Source organism: Carassius carassius, chromosome 37, assembly GCF_963082965.1.
Source record: "Carassius carassius chromosome 37, fCarCar2.1, whole genome shotgun sequence".
NCBI classification, from domain to species: domain Eukaryota; kingdom Metazoa; phylum Chordata; class Actinopteri; order Cypriniformes; family Cyprinidae; genus Carassius; species Carassius carassius.
In genome coordinates, this window is record NC_081791.1 from 26,527,201 (window position 1) to 26,539,438 (window position 12,238).

The 12,238-nt window shown below is 39.2% G+C and overlaps 2 protein-coding genes across 3 annotated transcripts in view; one reads left to right on the forward strand and one right to left on the reverse strand.

Annotated features, from left to right (window-relative positions):
- myl9a (myosin, light chain 9a, regulatory) overlaps window positions 1–12,238 on the forward strand; it is a 105,339-nt gene that overhangs the window by 35,685 nt on the left and 57,416 nt on the right. The gene's annotated exons all lie outside the window — the stretch shown is intronic.
- Window positions 1–12,238, reverse strand: part of dlgap4a (discs, large (Drosophila) homolog-associated protein 4a) — a 124,400-nt gene that overhangs the window by 23,771 nt on the left and 88,391 nt on the right. The window contains exons 3-5 of one of the 2 annotated variants that reach the window (XM_059528449.1): window positions 6,688–7,052; window positions 4,665–5,525; window positions 4,160–4,404 (exon numbers count right to left, since the gene is read on the reverse strand). In XM_059528449.1, the coding sequence (XP_059384432.1) occupies window positions 4,160–4,404; window positions 4,665–5,525; window positions 6,688–6,981 (1,400 nt within the window). In that variant the 5' untranslated portion in view covers window positions 6,982–7,052. Of the gene's footprint in view, window positions 1–4,159; window positions 4,405–4,664; window positions 5,529–6,687; window positions 7,053–12,238 lie in introns of both variants that reach the window. The other variant, XM_059528448.1, reaches the window with a different exon arrangement.

Here is a 12,238-nt window from a genome sequence, read left to right on the forward strand (position 1 = left end):
GAAGGAACATGGGCTCGGCCTGATGGGAAGGGCCGTCACATGACCATCCAACATCAAAGTCTGCTGTTCGTGTCTAACATTTATTAACAACTGACTCAACTGCGTAACTTTCCTAGGAAATTAATCATAAATGATGTATTTCAAGCTTCAATCCAAACTCTTAACCTATTATTTTTCTTGTGCCTAACATCTCATTGACAAAAATGCTGTTCCGGGACCAACAAGGTTGTATAAAAATATGAAATAACTTCATTTTTAAAAGTTTTAGTTTTCTTTAATGCTTATTTGAAATCATATCGTTTGCTGAAGCCCCCTGTAGAAATCTACTGCACTATGGTTATGTTTGGATATTAATAGTAGCATACTGTGCATGTAGTGTATCCTGAATACTGTTTTTTAAAGACCACATTATGCAACACTTTTAATCCAGCACTGGGGTGTAAGTTTTCTTTTAACACTGGAGGGAACATAACTGCAGACAACACTTCCCTCTCCATACAACTGCAACGTTTTCACATTTATGAAAGACTTCTGACCACAGTTTCATGTCATCTAAAGTTTATAACATACATTTATAGCAATGGTAGCCAACATACTCATAATTAATAAAGAGAGCTTTTTATGTTAGACTATTCATCAGACAATAATTTGGCAATTTTGATTGTGTTAGACCAACAACATTACATCACTAACAGAGTGTTAATTAAGCTGTGTATCATTTTATTTTAATATCAAAAAAGAATTGGAAATCTCTTCTCATTTGAAGCTTTTACCAGTCAACCTGTCACTGTGCTGCCATCTGCTGGTCATAATGGATGTGTTCCTCATGCCATCCATGCTGAGATGTTCAGTTTAGGATATTAGGATTAGGAGCTTTGTGTAAATTCATAATGTAGTTTCACAATTTGTGTGTGTGTGTGTTTATCTGTGTAGGTTATCTGTGTGTGTGTGTGTAGTGTGTGTTTATGTGCAGTGTGTGTAGTGTGTGTGCAGTATGTGTGTAGTGTGCGTATAGTGTGTGTGCAGTGTGTGTGTAGTGTGCATATAGTGTGTGCAGTGTAGTGTGTGTGTAGTGTGTGTAGTGCGCGTGTGCAGTGTGTGTGTAGCGTGTGTAGTGTGTGTGCAGTGTGTGTGTAGTGTGTGTAGTGTGTGTAAAGTGTGTATAGTGTGTGTGTGTAGTGTGTGTAGTGCGCGTGTGCAGTGTGTGTGTAGCGTGTGTAGTGTGTGTGCAGTGTGTGTGTAGCGTGTGTAGTGTGTGTATAGTGTGTGTGTAGTGCGTGTGTGCAGTGTGTGTGTTGTGTGCGTATAGTGTGTGTGCAGTGTGTGTGTAGTGTGCATATAGTGTGTGAGCAGTGTATTGTGTGTGTAGTGTGTGTAGTGCGCGTGTGCAGTGTGTGTGTAGCGTGTGTAGTGCGTGTGTGTAGTGTGTGTGCAGTATGTGTGTAGTGTGTGTATAGCGTGTGTGTAGTGTGTGTGCAGTGTGTATATAGCGTGTGTGTAGTGTGTGTGTAGTATGTGTATAGCGTGTGTAGTGTGTGTGCAGTGTGTGTGTGTAGTGTGTGTATAGCGTGTGTGTAGTGTGTGTGTAGTGTGTGTGCGCAGTGTGTGTGTAGTGTGTGTAATGTGTGTGTAGTGTGTGTTTAGCGTGTGTGTAGTGTGTGTGTGCAGTGTGTGTTGTGTGCGTATAGTGTGTGGGCAGTGTGTGTGTAGTGTGCATATAGTGTGTGTGCAGTGTGTGTAGTGGGCGTATTGCGTGTGTGTAGTGTGTGTGCAGTATGTGTGTAATGTGTGTATAGCGTATGTGTAGTGTGTGTGCAGTGTGTATATAGCATGTGTGTAGTGTGTGTGTAGTGTGTGTGTGTAGTGTGTGTGTGTAGTGTGTGTATAGCGTGTGTAGTGTGTGTGCAGTGTGTGTGTAGCGTGTGTGTAGTGTGTGTAGCGTGTGTGTAGTGTGTGTGCGCAGTGTGTGTAGTGTGTGTAATGTGTGTGTAGTGTGTGTATAGCGTATGTGTAGTGTGTGTGTGCAGTGTGTGTAGTGTGTGTAGTGTGCGTGTGCAGTGTGTGTGTAGTGTGTGCAGTTTGTGTGTAGTCTGTGTAGTGCCTGTGCAGTGTGTGTGTAGTGTGTGCAGTGTGTGTGCAGTGTGTGTGTGTAGCGTGTGTAGTGTGTGTACAGGGTGTGTGTGTGTAGTGTGTGCAGTGTGTGTAGTGTGTACAGTGTGTGTGTGTGCAGTGTGTGTAGTGTGTGTAGTGTGTGCAGTGTGTGTGTAGTGTGTGCAGTGTGTGTGTAGTGTGCGTGTGCATTGTGTGTAGTGTGTGCAGTGTGTGTAGTGTGTGCAGTGTGTGTGTAGCGTGTGTAGTGTGTGTATAGTGTGTGTGTAGTGTGTGTGCAGTGTGCGTATAGCGTGTGTGTAGTGTGTGTGCAGTATGTGTGTAGTGTGTGTATAGCGTGTGTGTAGTGCGTGTGTGCAGTGTGTGCAGTGTGTGTAGTGTGCGTGTGCAGTGTGTGTGTAGTGTGTGCAGTTTGTGTGTAGTGTGTGTAGTGCGTGTGCAGTGTGTGTGTAGTGTGCGTGTGCAGTGTGTGTGTAGTGTGTGCAGTTTCTGTGTAGTGTGTGTAGTGCGTGTGTAGTGTGTGTGCAGTGTGTGTGTGTGTGTGTAGCGTGTGTATTGAGTGTACAGTGTGTGTGTGTGTTTGTGTGTGTGTGTGTGTGTGTGTGTGTGTAGTGTGTGGAGTGTGTGTAGTGTGCGTGTGTGTGTAGCGTGTGCAGTGAGTGTACAGTGTGTGTGTAGTGTGTGCAGTGTGTGTGTAGTGTGTGTGCAGTGTGTGTGTAGTGTACGTGTGCAGTGCGTGTGCAGTGTGTGTGTGTAGCATGTGTAGTGTGTGTAAAGTGTGTGTGTAGTGTGTGCAGTGTGTGTGTTGTGTGTGTAGTGCGTGTGGAGTGTTTGTGGGTAGTGTGTGCAGTGTGTGTAGTGTGTGTGCAGTGTGGGTGTAGTGTGTGCAGTTTGTGTGTAGTGCGTGTAGTGCGTGTGCAGTGTGTGTGTAGTGTGTGCAGTGTGTGTAGTGTGCGTGTGCAGTGTGTGTGTGTAGTGTGTGCAGTTTCTGTGTAGTGTGTGTAGTGCGTGTGCAGTGTGTGTGTAGTGTGTGCAGTTTGTGTGTAGTGTGTGTGCAGTGTGTGTGTAGTGTGTGCAGTGTGTGTAGTGTGCGTGTGCAGTGTGTGTGTGTAGTGTGTGCAGTTTCTGTGTAGTGTGTGTAGTGCGTGTGCAGTGTGTGTGTAGTGTGTGTGCAGTGTGTGTAGTGTGTGTGTGTGTGTGTGTAGCGTGTGTAGTGAGTGTACAGTGTGTGTGTAGTGTGTGTGCAGTGTGTGTGTAGTGTGCGTGTGTAGTGTGTGGAGTGTGCGTGTGTGTAGCGTGTGTAGTGAGTGTACAGTGTGTGTGTGTAGTGTGTGCAGTGTGTGTGTAGTGTGTGTAGTGTGTGTGCAGTGTGTGTGTAGTGTGCGTGTGCAGTGTGTGTGTAGTGTGCGTGTGCAGTGTGTGTGTGTGTAGCGTGTGCAGTGTGTGTGTGTAGTGTCTGTGCAGTGTGTGTGCAGTGTGTGTAGTGTGTGTGTGTGTGTGTAGCGTGTCTGTGCTGTATGTGTTGTGTGTGTGTGTAGTGCGTGTATAGTGTGTGTGTGTAGTGTGCGTATAGTGTGTGTGCAGTGTGTGTGTAGTGTGCGTGTGCAGTGTGTGTATAGTGTGCGTGTGCAGTGTGTGTGTAGTGTGTGCAGTGTGTGTTTAGTGTGTGTAGTGTGTGTGTGCGTGTGTAGTGAGTGTACAGTGTGTGTGTGTAGTGTGTGCAGTGTGTGTGTAGTGTGTGTAGTGTGTGTGCAGTGTGTGTGTAGTGTGCGTGTGCAGTGTGTGTGTGTAGTGTGTGTAGCGTGTGTAAAGTGTGTGTGTAGTGTGTGCAGTGTGTGTAAAGTGTGTGTGTAGTGTGTGCAGTGTGTGTGTTGTGTGTGTGTAGTGTGTGCAGTGTGTGTGTGTGTAGTGTGTGCAGTGTGTGTGTAGTGTGTGTAGTGTGTGTGCAGTGTGTGTGTAGTGTGCGTGTGCAGTGTGTGTAAAGTGTGTGTGTAGTGTGTGCAGTGTGTGTGTTGTGTGTGTGTAGTGTGTGTTTAGCGTGCAGGATCACCTGCGAGGGGGTAGCAGCGGCGGCTGCTGTTCATTGAGCGAGTGCTGTGTGGCCTTCAGGTAACTCTGGCGTCTGGCGGCGGATTTTGGAGAGGGTTTGGGTGAAGGGGGTCCGTCCGAGTCGTCGCTGTCCTCCATGTCTCCCATGGCTTTAACATAACTGCCGCTGCGCATCCGTCTGCACGGGATATCCCCCACACCGCCGCCTCCCTTACCCGTCGTCCCGCTCCAGTCACCCGCAGGCACCTGCCAGAACACTTACACTTACTTCCCACAATGCATCTGGGTAAAAGGATGTGAAAAAAACCTTGAAAATCTAATTTTAGAATTCCACTGATAAAAGGCCATTTAAAATGACAGTGGAATAATAAATATGTATAAATGTTATTGCCTATTATGAAATCTTTTATGCATGTTGTATGTAGTGTTTGTCACAGTCTCCAGAAATCTCTTCACGGTCTCTGTCCCACACTGACAGTCTTTGTTCCACGTCAGCGTGTCTGTACCTGGAGGAAGTTGCAGGTCATCTCCTGGCCGTGGCAGGACTTGGACTTGAGCAGGGTGCGGTTGACGGTGGCGGATCCCTTCTGGAGCACCTGTCGAGCCTGACAGAGGGTCAGCGTGGACCACGAGCCCCTCTTGACCAGCGAATGTTCCCCCGTCTGGCCCGTGGAGGCCGGCAGGCTGACGGTGGGCTTGAGATCTCCACTGCTCTTGGAGGATTTGAGTGAATGCGCTGCGATGGTGTTGTAGCCCTGCGGATGTGGTCTTGGAGCCGCCTGACTGTCCGACACGGCCCTGCCCAGCGTCATCATGCTGAGAGGGTTTCTATAAGCCACTGCTAATGGCCCGGCGGCGGTTTGAGCCGGCGCCTCGTCCTCCAAACCGTCATCCGAGCTCCAGAAGCCTGAGAGATTGGGCCGCGGGTGGCGTTTGGTGCCTTCGGTCTTGGCGCGGTCTTTGCTTTTGCTGCGGCGGGCCGCTTTAGCCGCGTCTTCGGCTGGGCCTGCGGTGATGCTCCCTTTGACCGCCGACACCTCCATGGACTGGGACTTGGCGAACAGCTTCTGGACGGACTGCACCAGGTTGCGGATGCGGCTGGGACTCTCGCTGCGCTGCTTGGAGCCGCGGCTGCGCCGGTGGAACTGTAGCGTGCTGAAGCCGTCCCGCTGCAGGGGTAGGTGGCGCTCCAGCTGGTCCAGCAGGTTGGCCGGGAGCCGGTTCATCTTGGCGGCGGCCGCGGATGAGATGGTGGCTGTGCCGCTGCTGATCATGGCTGGAGCGCCCAGTCCCAGACCCAAACCCATGCCCATGGACATGGAGGACGTGAGCGTGCCCGAGTGACTGCCGGTCTGAGCCACACAAGCCTGCTGAGACACAACACACCATCATAAAATTACTAGAAGAATATACAAATTTACTATAACACGTGTGAGTTAAATATGAGTTTAAAACTGCACATCTGTTGACTGTATTACATATATCACATGCACACTATTAGAGCAGTTTAACATATTTGTATTTTATTATTAAATATTAAACAATAAATGCTGTATTTATTATAATTTTTTGCACTTATTATTTATTTATTATCATACAACTAATTGTATATCACCTGCACAATATGATTAATTTTATTTAAGTCATTGCAATTATTTAGGAATTTGTATGATGCATACTCAATGTTACAATTGGTTAAAATATAAATTAATTATTTTTTCTTATTAAGTGTTTGTATTGAAAATTAATTATAAAACATTATTATTATTGTACTTTTATTTATTATATTATACTAAAATATTTAAATGAACAAAAAAGTATGACTGACACATTTTTCACCAGAGATTGTCAACTGGCTGTATTTTTAAAATTAATTTAACAATTAATTTCTTATGTATAATCTAAATAGGTTCAATAATAATAACAAATACAAATATTTGTATTTTAACTACTTGTGATATTGTGCATATGATATATTCATGCAAACTTCAACAAATATATTAGTTATCAAATATACCTTTTCAAACACAAAACATCTGAACTGTTATGCATAAATGCATCAAATAATGGACAAGATGAATGACTGCATGAATTAAAACACTTATGATGAGTACTCCATGCTTTTTTTCTATTTCTATTCAAATATATATTGTTTATAATATATTTTATATATACACTACTCTTCAGCCTTGCTGAGTCTGTACTTTTTTTTTAACAAAAAAAAATACATATTTTTTCCTCTCAGCAAGGATGCATTAAAATGATCGAAAGTGACAGTAATCACATTTATAATCTTACAAAAGATTTATTTTTCAAATCAAAAAATCAGCATATTAGAATGATTTCTGTAGATCATGTGACACTGAAGACTGGAGGAATGATGCTGAAAATACAGCTGCACATCACAAAATAAATTACATTTTACAATATATTCCCATAGGAAAAAGCTACTTTAAATTGTAATAATATTTCCAGATATTACTGTATTTATTGTGTTTGAATGAAATGCATGCAGTGTGGTGTCAGCACCTGTGTGTAGTCGCTCTGCTCGGGCTGGTTGGTGTAGTGGAGGCGAGGGAACGTGCTGCTGGTGCTCAGCTGGTTGTTGAGGGGCAGCAGGTAGTCCGACTGCAGCATCGTCGGGGTGGACACAGGAAAATGATGGAGGTGAGGATCAAGAGTGGCGTAGTGGTTGACATTGGGGCTCAGGAGGAAGGTGGCGTGGGGGTCCGGGGCCAATGGACACAGGGGCTCCTGGGGGCCCGCGGTGGGGTCGCAGGTCTCTGACAGATGGCGGCTATGGTTGGCCCCTAAGCCTTTCATGGTTGCTGCGCAGGGTCGGCTCTAGAACATGATCCCAGATGGAGAGAGACGACGGCCCTGGAGGGCGACCCCTACAGGACACACACACACACACCGTCGGTCTCGGATCAAGTCCAGCCTCTTACAATGATGAAGCTGCTGAACGGAAGCACACACTGGCTTTCTTGAATCATGTTTTTTTTAAGTCTTTGCAGTTAACTGAAATAAAATACATTTAACGCAACACTAAAATTACTAAAATAAAATTTGAACACGTTTTCTATAATCACGCACATCGCCGGCAGTCCACGACGTCTAGCAACGGACCAATCAGAAGAATTTGGAGGCGGGGCAAGCGTGTTTTTTTACAATAGCAAGGCAACGGTTTTATTTGGCGGTAACCTGCCAGAGGCATTCAGTTCTGCATGTTTTCTTTTTGTTTAGTTTTAAACATGCCTCATATGTTTTTATACAGTCTATGTTTTTAAACTCACAGCGAATGACCCCTTAATAGCCTTAATATCTAAAGCTATTTTCCATCTCAAGTAACGTTAAATACATCTTGATTTAAGGATTTTTAGATTTCGGTTTCTGCAACAGAAAACAAGACAAAAACACAGAGGAAGACTTTTCTTTTTCTCTTCTTCTTTTTCTTTTTGCAGTGTATTTCTTCATTATTTCAAATAGCACAGTCAATTTCTTGCAGGTTTTATAGACATGCAAATTCTTCCCAGTCAGAACTCTCTCATGCTCACGTTCAGTCTGTTTTGTGGCACAATATTCTACACGCGCCCCTGAGGCTCATGAAATCCGCGTCTTCATCATCTTCCCATCGACAATCATCTGGAGCTGGATATGTGAGTCACACACTCATCGAGACATCGACTCAAACGTCTCCGCCGATGGCAGGCAGCACCATTCACAAAACCTCACAAAGAGCTAGCTCTATTGGCATGCTAAACATAGCTGTTTTCATCTGTCATTATGGCACGATGAGTCACAGCCGTCAAAGAGCCTGAGCAGCCTGAGTTAGCATTCACCCGAGGCCATGACAAACACCTCACACGAGTTCACCAGGAGGAACCGTCTTCACTTGACAGTCGTTCTGCGCCCATTTGAAAGCCACCAACTGGGTTTCTGAAGAAAATAGAATTTTTCTGGCGGAAGATAAAAGAAATCATTCGTACTGTTAAACTACCATATAATTAGGATAAAACTATTTTTTGTTAATTAAAATAAAACAAGTCAAATTAAACATAACTAGTGGACTACATAAACAATAATAATAAAAAAAGAAACCTAGAAATGTTGTTTTGGCAACTAAGTGAAATAAAATAAGTTTAAGAAATACAAAAATTTTACTAAAATAAAATAAAATAATTAGATGAAAATGCCAAGGCAACATTTATTATTTTCATAGGTTGAGGTAGTCAAATAAGTAAAACTAAGTGAAATAAAATGAATTAATAAAAAATAATAAACACTATGTAAATATAAAAAAATGTGTTTATAATTAAATAATTATAGTTAATTATTTACATTATTTATGCACTAAACTTTACGAGGCATATTAAAAGTCTGGCTATGTAAATAGCACACTATCACAATGTTTCTGCAGCACGCACATTAACTGTATGCATACATTTTCCAGACGACCTGCTACATTTGCAGCAAACAACAAAGCATACTACATCTGTCCAACAATGCAATGCTATTGACTTCACCATTCATCCAAATTCAGAAAGAAACTGAAAGATAACAATAATTCCTGAGACTATAACCTGATTTTGCCTGTTGAATACATCATGGAAACTATTAAGTGTGCATACAAGTGCACAATGCAGCATACAAGCATTTGAAGCACTTATTATCGCATGCATTGTGTTTTATTTGCACTGTGAGGAGAATCATGCAGGGAAAATACCAAAACATTTCACTCTTTCCCAAAAGCCCTCTAAAACAAATCGATTGCTAGTGAAATATCTACTATACTGAAATTGTTTTTTTTTTATGCTGCAAAAAAAGAAAAGAAAAAAGGAAATAGCAACAAAGTGGAGAACTCTCACAAAACTCTCAGTGGAGAAATATGTTTTTGCACACACACACACACACACACACACAAACAAAAGCAATGTTTTAAGGTTAATATAGTTAAACCTGAAACCATACATTTTTGTTACTTAAAATAACCTTCAACCGATAAATAAAATATGTTAAACTTGATGTACTAAAAGTAAAACTGAAATAAAAAATGTATACAAACTAAAAGAAAAAACATATCCCAAATGACAAAACACAACAAAATTACTAAAACTTTAACTAAAATTAAAGTTAAAATAGAAAAATAAAAACTGAATGAAAAATAAATAACAAACTTTAAAGACAACTAAATATATCAAAATAATATATATATATATAGAAACTAAGTGAATTTAATAAAAACTATATAGACAAAAATGACAAAAATATCAACATTTACCTAAAATTACAATGAAAACAGAAAATATAAAAAGTAAGAAGTAATTCAAAATAATATTTTAAAACTATATAGACACTTGTTTAAAAGACCAAAACTAATAAAAATGACACAATCAACAAAATTATAAAATATTTCAAATTAAAATGAAATTAAAAATGTATAATATCAGAGCATATATATATATATATATATATATATATATATATATATATATATATATATATATATATATATATATATATATATGAAAAGCCTAAAAAAGCCTAACAACTAGCCTAATAAAAAATGACAAATTTCTAAACCTTTACCTAAAATTGCAATTAAAACAGAATATATAAAAATAAAACTAATTCTAGATATTAATACAAAAAAGACAACAAACAAAATTATTAACTTTAAATTGATAAAAACTTAAAATATTAATCAAAATATGAATAAAAACTATCATGATACTAAAAGACTGCCAGTCGTCTGTGTTAACCAATCAAACTCTAATCCTTTAGCCCAGTAACATAACCCCTCCCCCTCCAGCCCTTCAAGCCACGCCCCTCCACATCTGCTCCGCCCCCTGCACATGACGGCTGAATCTGACAGTCCTCAGGAATCCCTGAGGAATCTCATTAAAATGTAGTGCGTCTGACCGTGGCGGCTCTGGAGACCTGTCAGCTTCAGAAAGTCATTAAGGGCCCTTTGATGGATCCATGGGCTGCGTTTAACAAACTAAACCTGGGGAGTGAGAGAGGTTAGGAACAGGACTGTGAGATAATGACTGAGGCTCCTCAGCTTATTCTAATGAGGAGAGCAGAGTCTGTTTCCAGATCAGTGCTTCTCATTAGCATAAGAGGATGAGGAGGGCGATGTGAAAGAGTGATGAACGATGAACTGAGATAATTCTCTTCCGTGATACTGGGTCCTGATCAGACGCTGTGTAATTACAGTGAAACTTCTTTCTTCTGCTTTCATATTTCAGTTATAACATTTTGTGTTGGTAAAGTTACAGATTTCTTATTAGACAGACTATTGTGCTTTGATAAAATAAAAATTACACTTAACATAAAAAATTATTATTTGACATTTATAAATTATTTAATTATGTGTATAATAAATATGTATATATTATATAAAATGTTATTCATTAATCATGGTATAATTACTACATTTATATATTTTTTTTCTTAATGTAAAATGTATATCACATATTATTATATTATTATATAATTAATTTTATTTTATATATTTATATATATATATATATATATATATATATATATATATATATATATATATATATATATATATATATATATATATATATATATATATATATATAATGTTAATATAATTATTTTTTATTATATATTTTGTGTGTATATTTACACACAAAACAATTATATATTTTAAAAATATTTTGATATATTATATAATTACAAAATTGTGTTATGTATCATGCTATACAATAAATTTTTTAATATGCATTTATTATCAATGAACAACATTTATATATAATAAAATAATCTAATTTAAAAACATGATTCAATTCATGTTTAAATATTAATAATATATTTTTAACAATCATAATTTATCCCATATATTTTAATATCAGTGTCATCCCTGTGCTGCTTAACATCTCATTTTGTATAGCAAACAATAAAAAGCAAATAAAAGCAAGTAATTTGCGGTCAGGATGAGGAGTAAATGATGCCTTTGGTAGTTTTTTCCTTGCTATGGTCGCACCAGGACTCTAAAAGGCTCTGATTTTGCTCTCAGGATGGCAGCGCTGGAGTCGTGCGGTAGTTCATTAGGAAATAAACGAGCTTCCTGCGCTCTGTTGAGGCATCAAACACATCTGTTCTGGATCTGAATGCTGCACAAATAACTTCCGTCACTCGACAGCAGCCGCGTCTGAAGCCTCTGTTCCTCGCTGATTGCTGAAGAACTGAATTATTGGGCCTTTATTAAAGTGTGGCTGACAGCAGATCTTACACACATTCAGAGCTCGAAACAATGCCTGCAGCTGTTTGCTTAGACAAGCATCACTATTGTGTGTGGTTAGCCCACCTAGGTGACAAAAACTAAAATAAAAGTCATTATTTGATTTTGATTATAAAGATAACAAATATCAATATGATTGTCATTTCTGGATAAACATTTATTTATTTACTTATTAAATATTTAAATTCAGATTAACCAAAGAATCATTCAGGGTGATTTGTGGGCGAAAACACTTAAAATAGATATATAATAAATTATATACAAATTTTATGATATTGAAAATAAATAAATATAAACACACACACACACACACACACAAATATATAAAATGTAATATTATACAACTTTTGGCTGCATTTATTTGACTAGAAAATACAGTAAAGACAGTAATTTTTGTGAAATATTATTACAATTCAAAATATTTGGTTTCTGTTGTAATATACTGTAAAATAAAATTTACTGCCGTGATGCACAGCTGTATTTTCAGCATCATTCCTCCAGTCTTCAGTGTCACATGATCTTCAGAAATCAGTATAATATACTAATTTAATGCATTTTGCTTTTCAGGATTCTGTGATGAATAGAAAGTTCTTTACTTAAATTTCACTTTCAATAAATTTAATGCATGCTTCATGAATCAAAGTAGATTTTGTTTAGTATTTTTTTTACTGTGTACCCACATATTTAAAAAGGTATGTATCACAGTTTCCACAAAATATTTGGCAACACAACTGTTGATAATAATCAGAAATGTTTCTTGAGCAGCAAATCAGAATACTAGAATGATTTCTGAAGATCATGTGACAC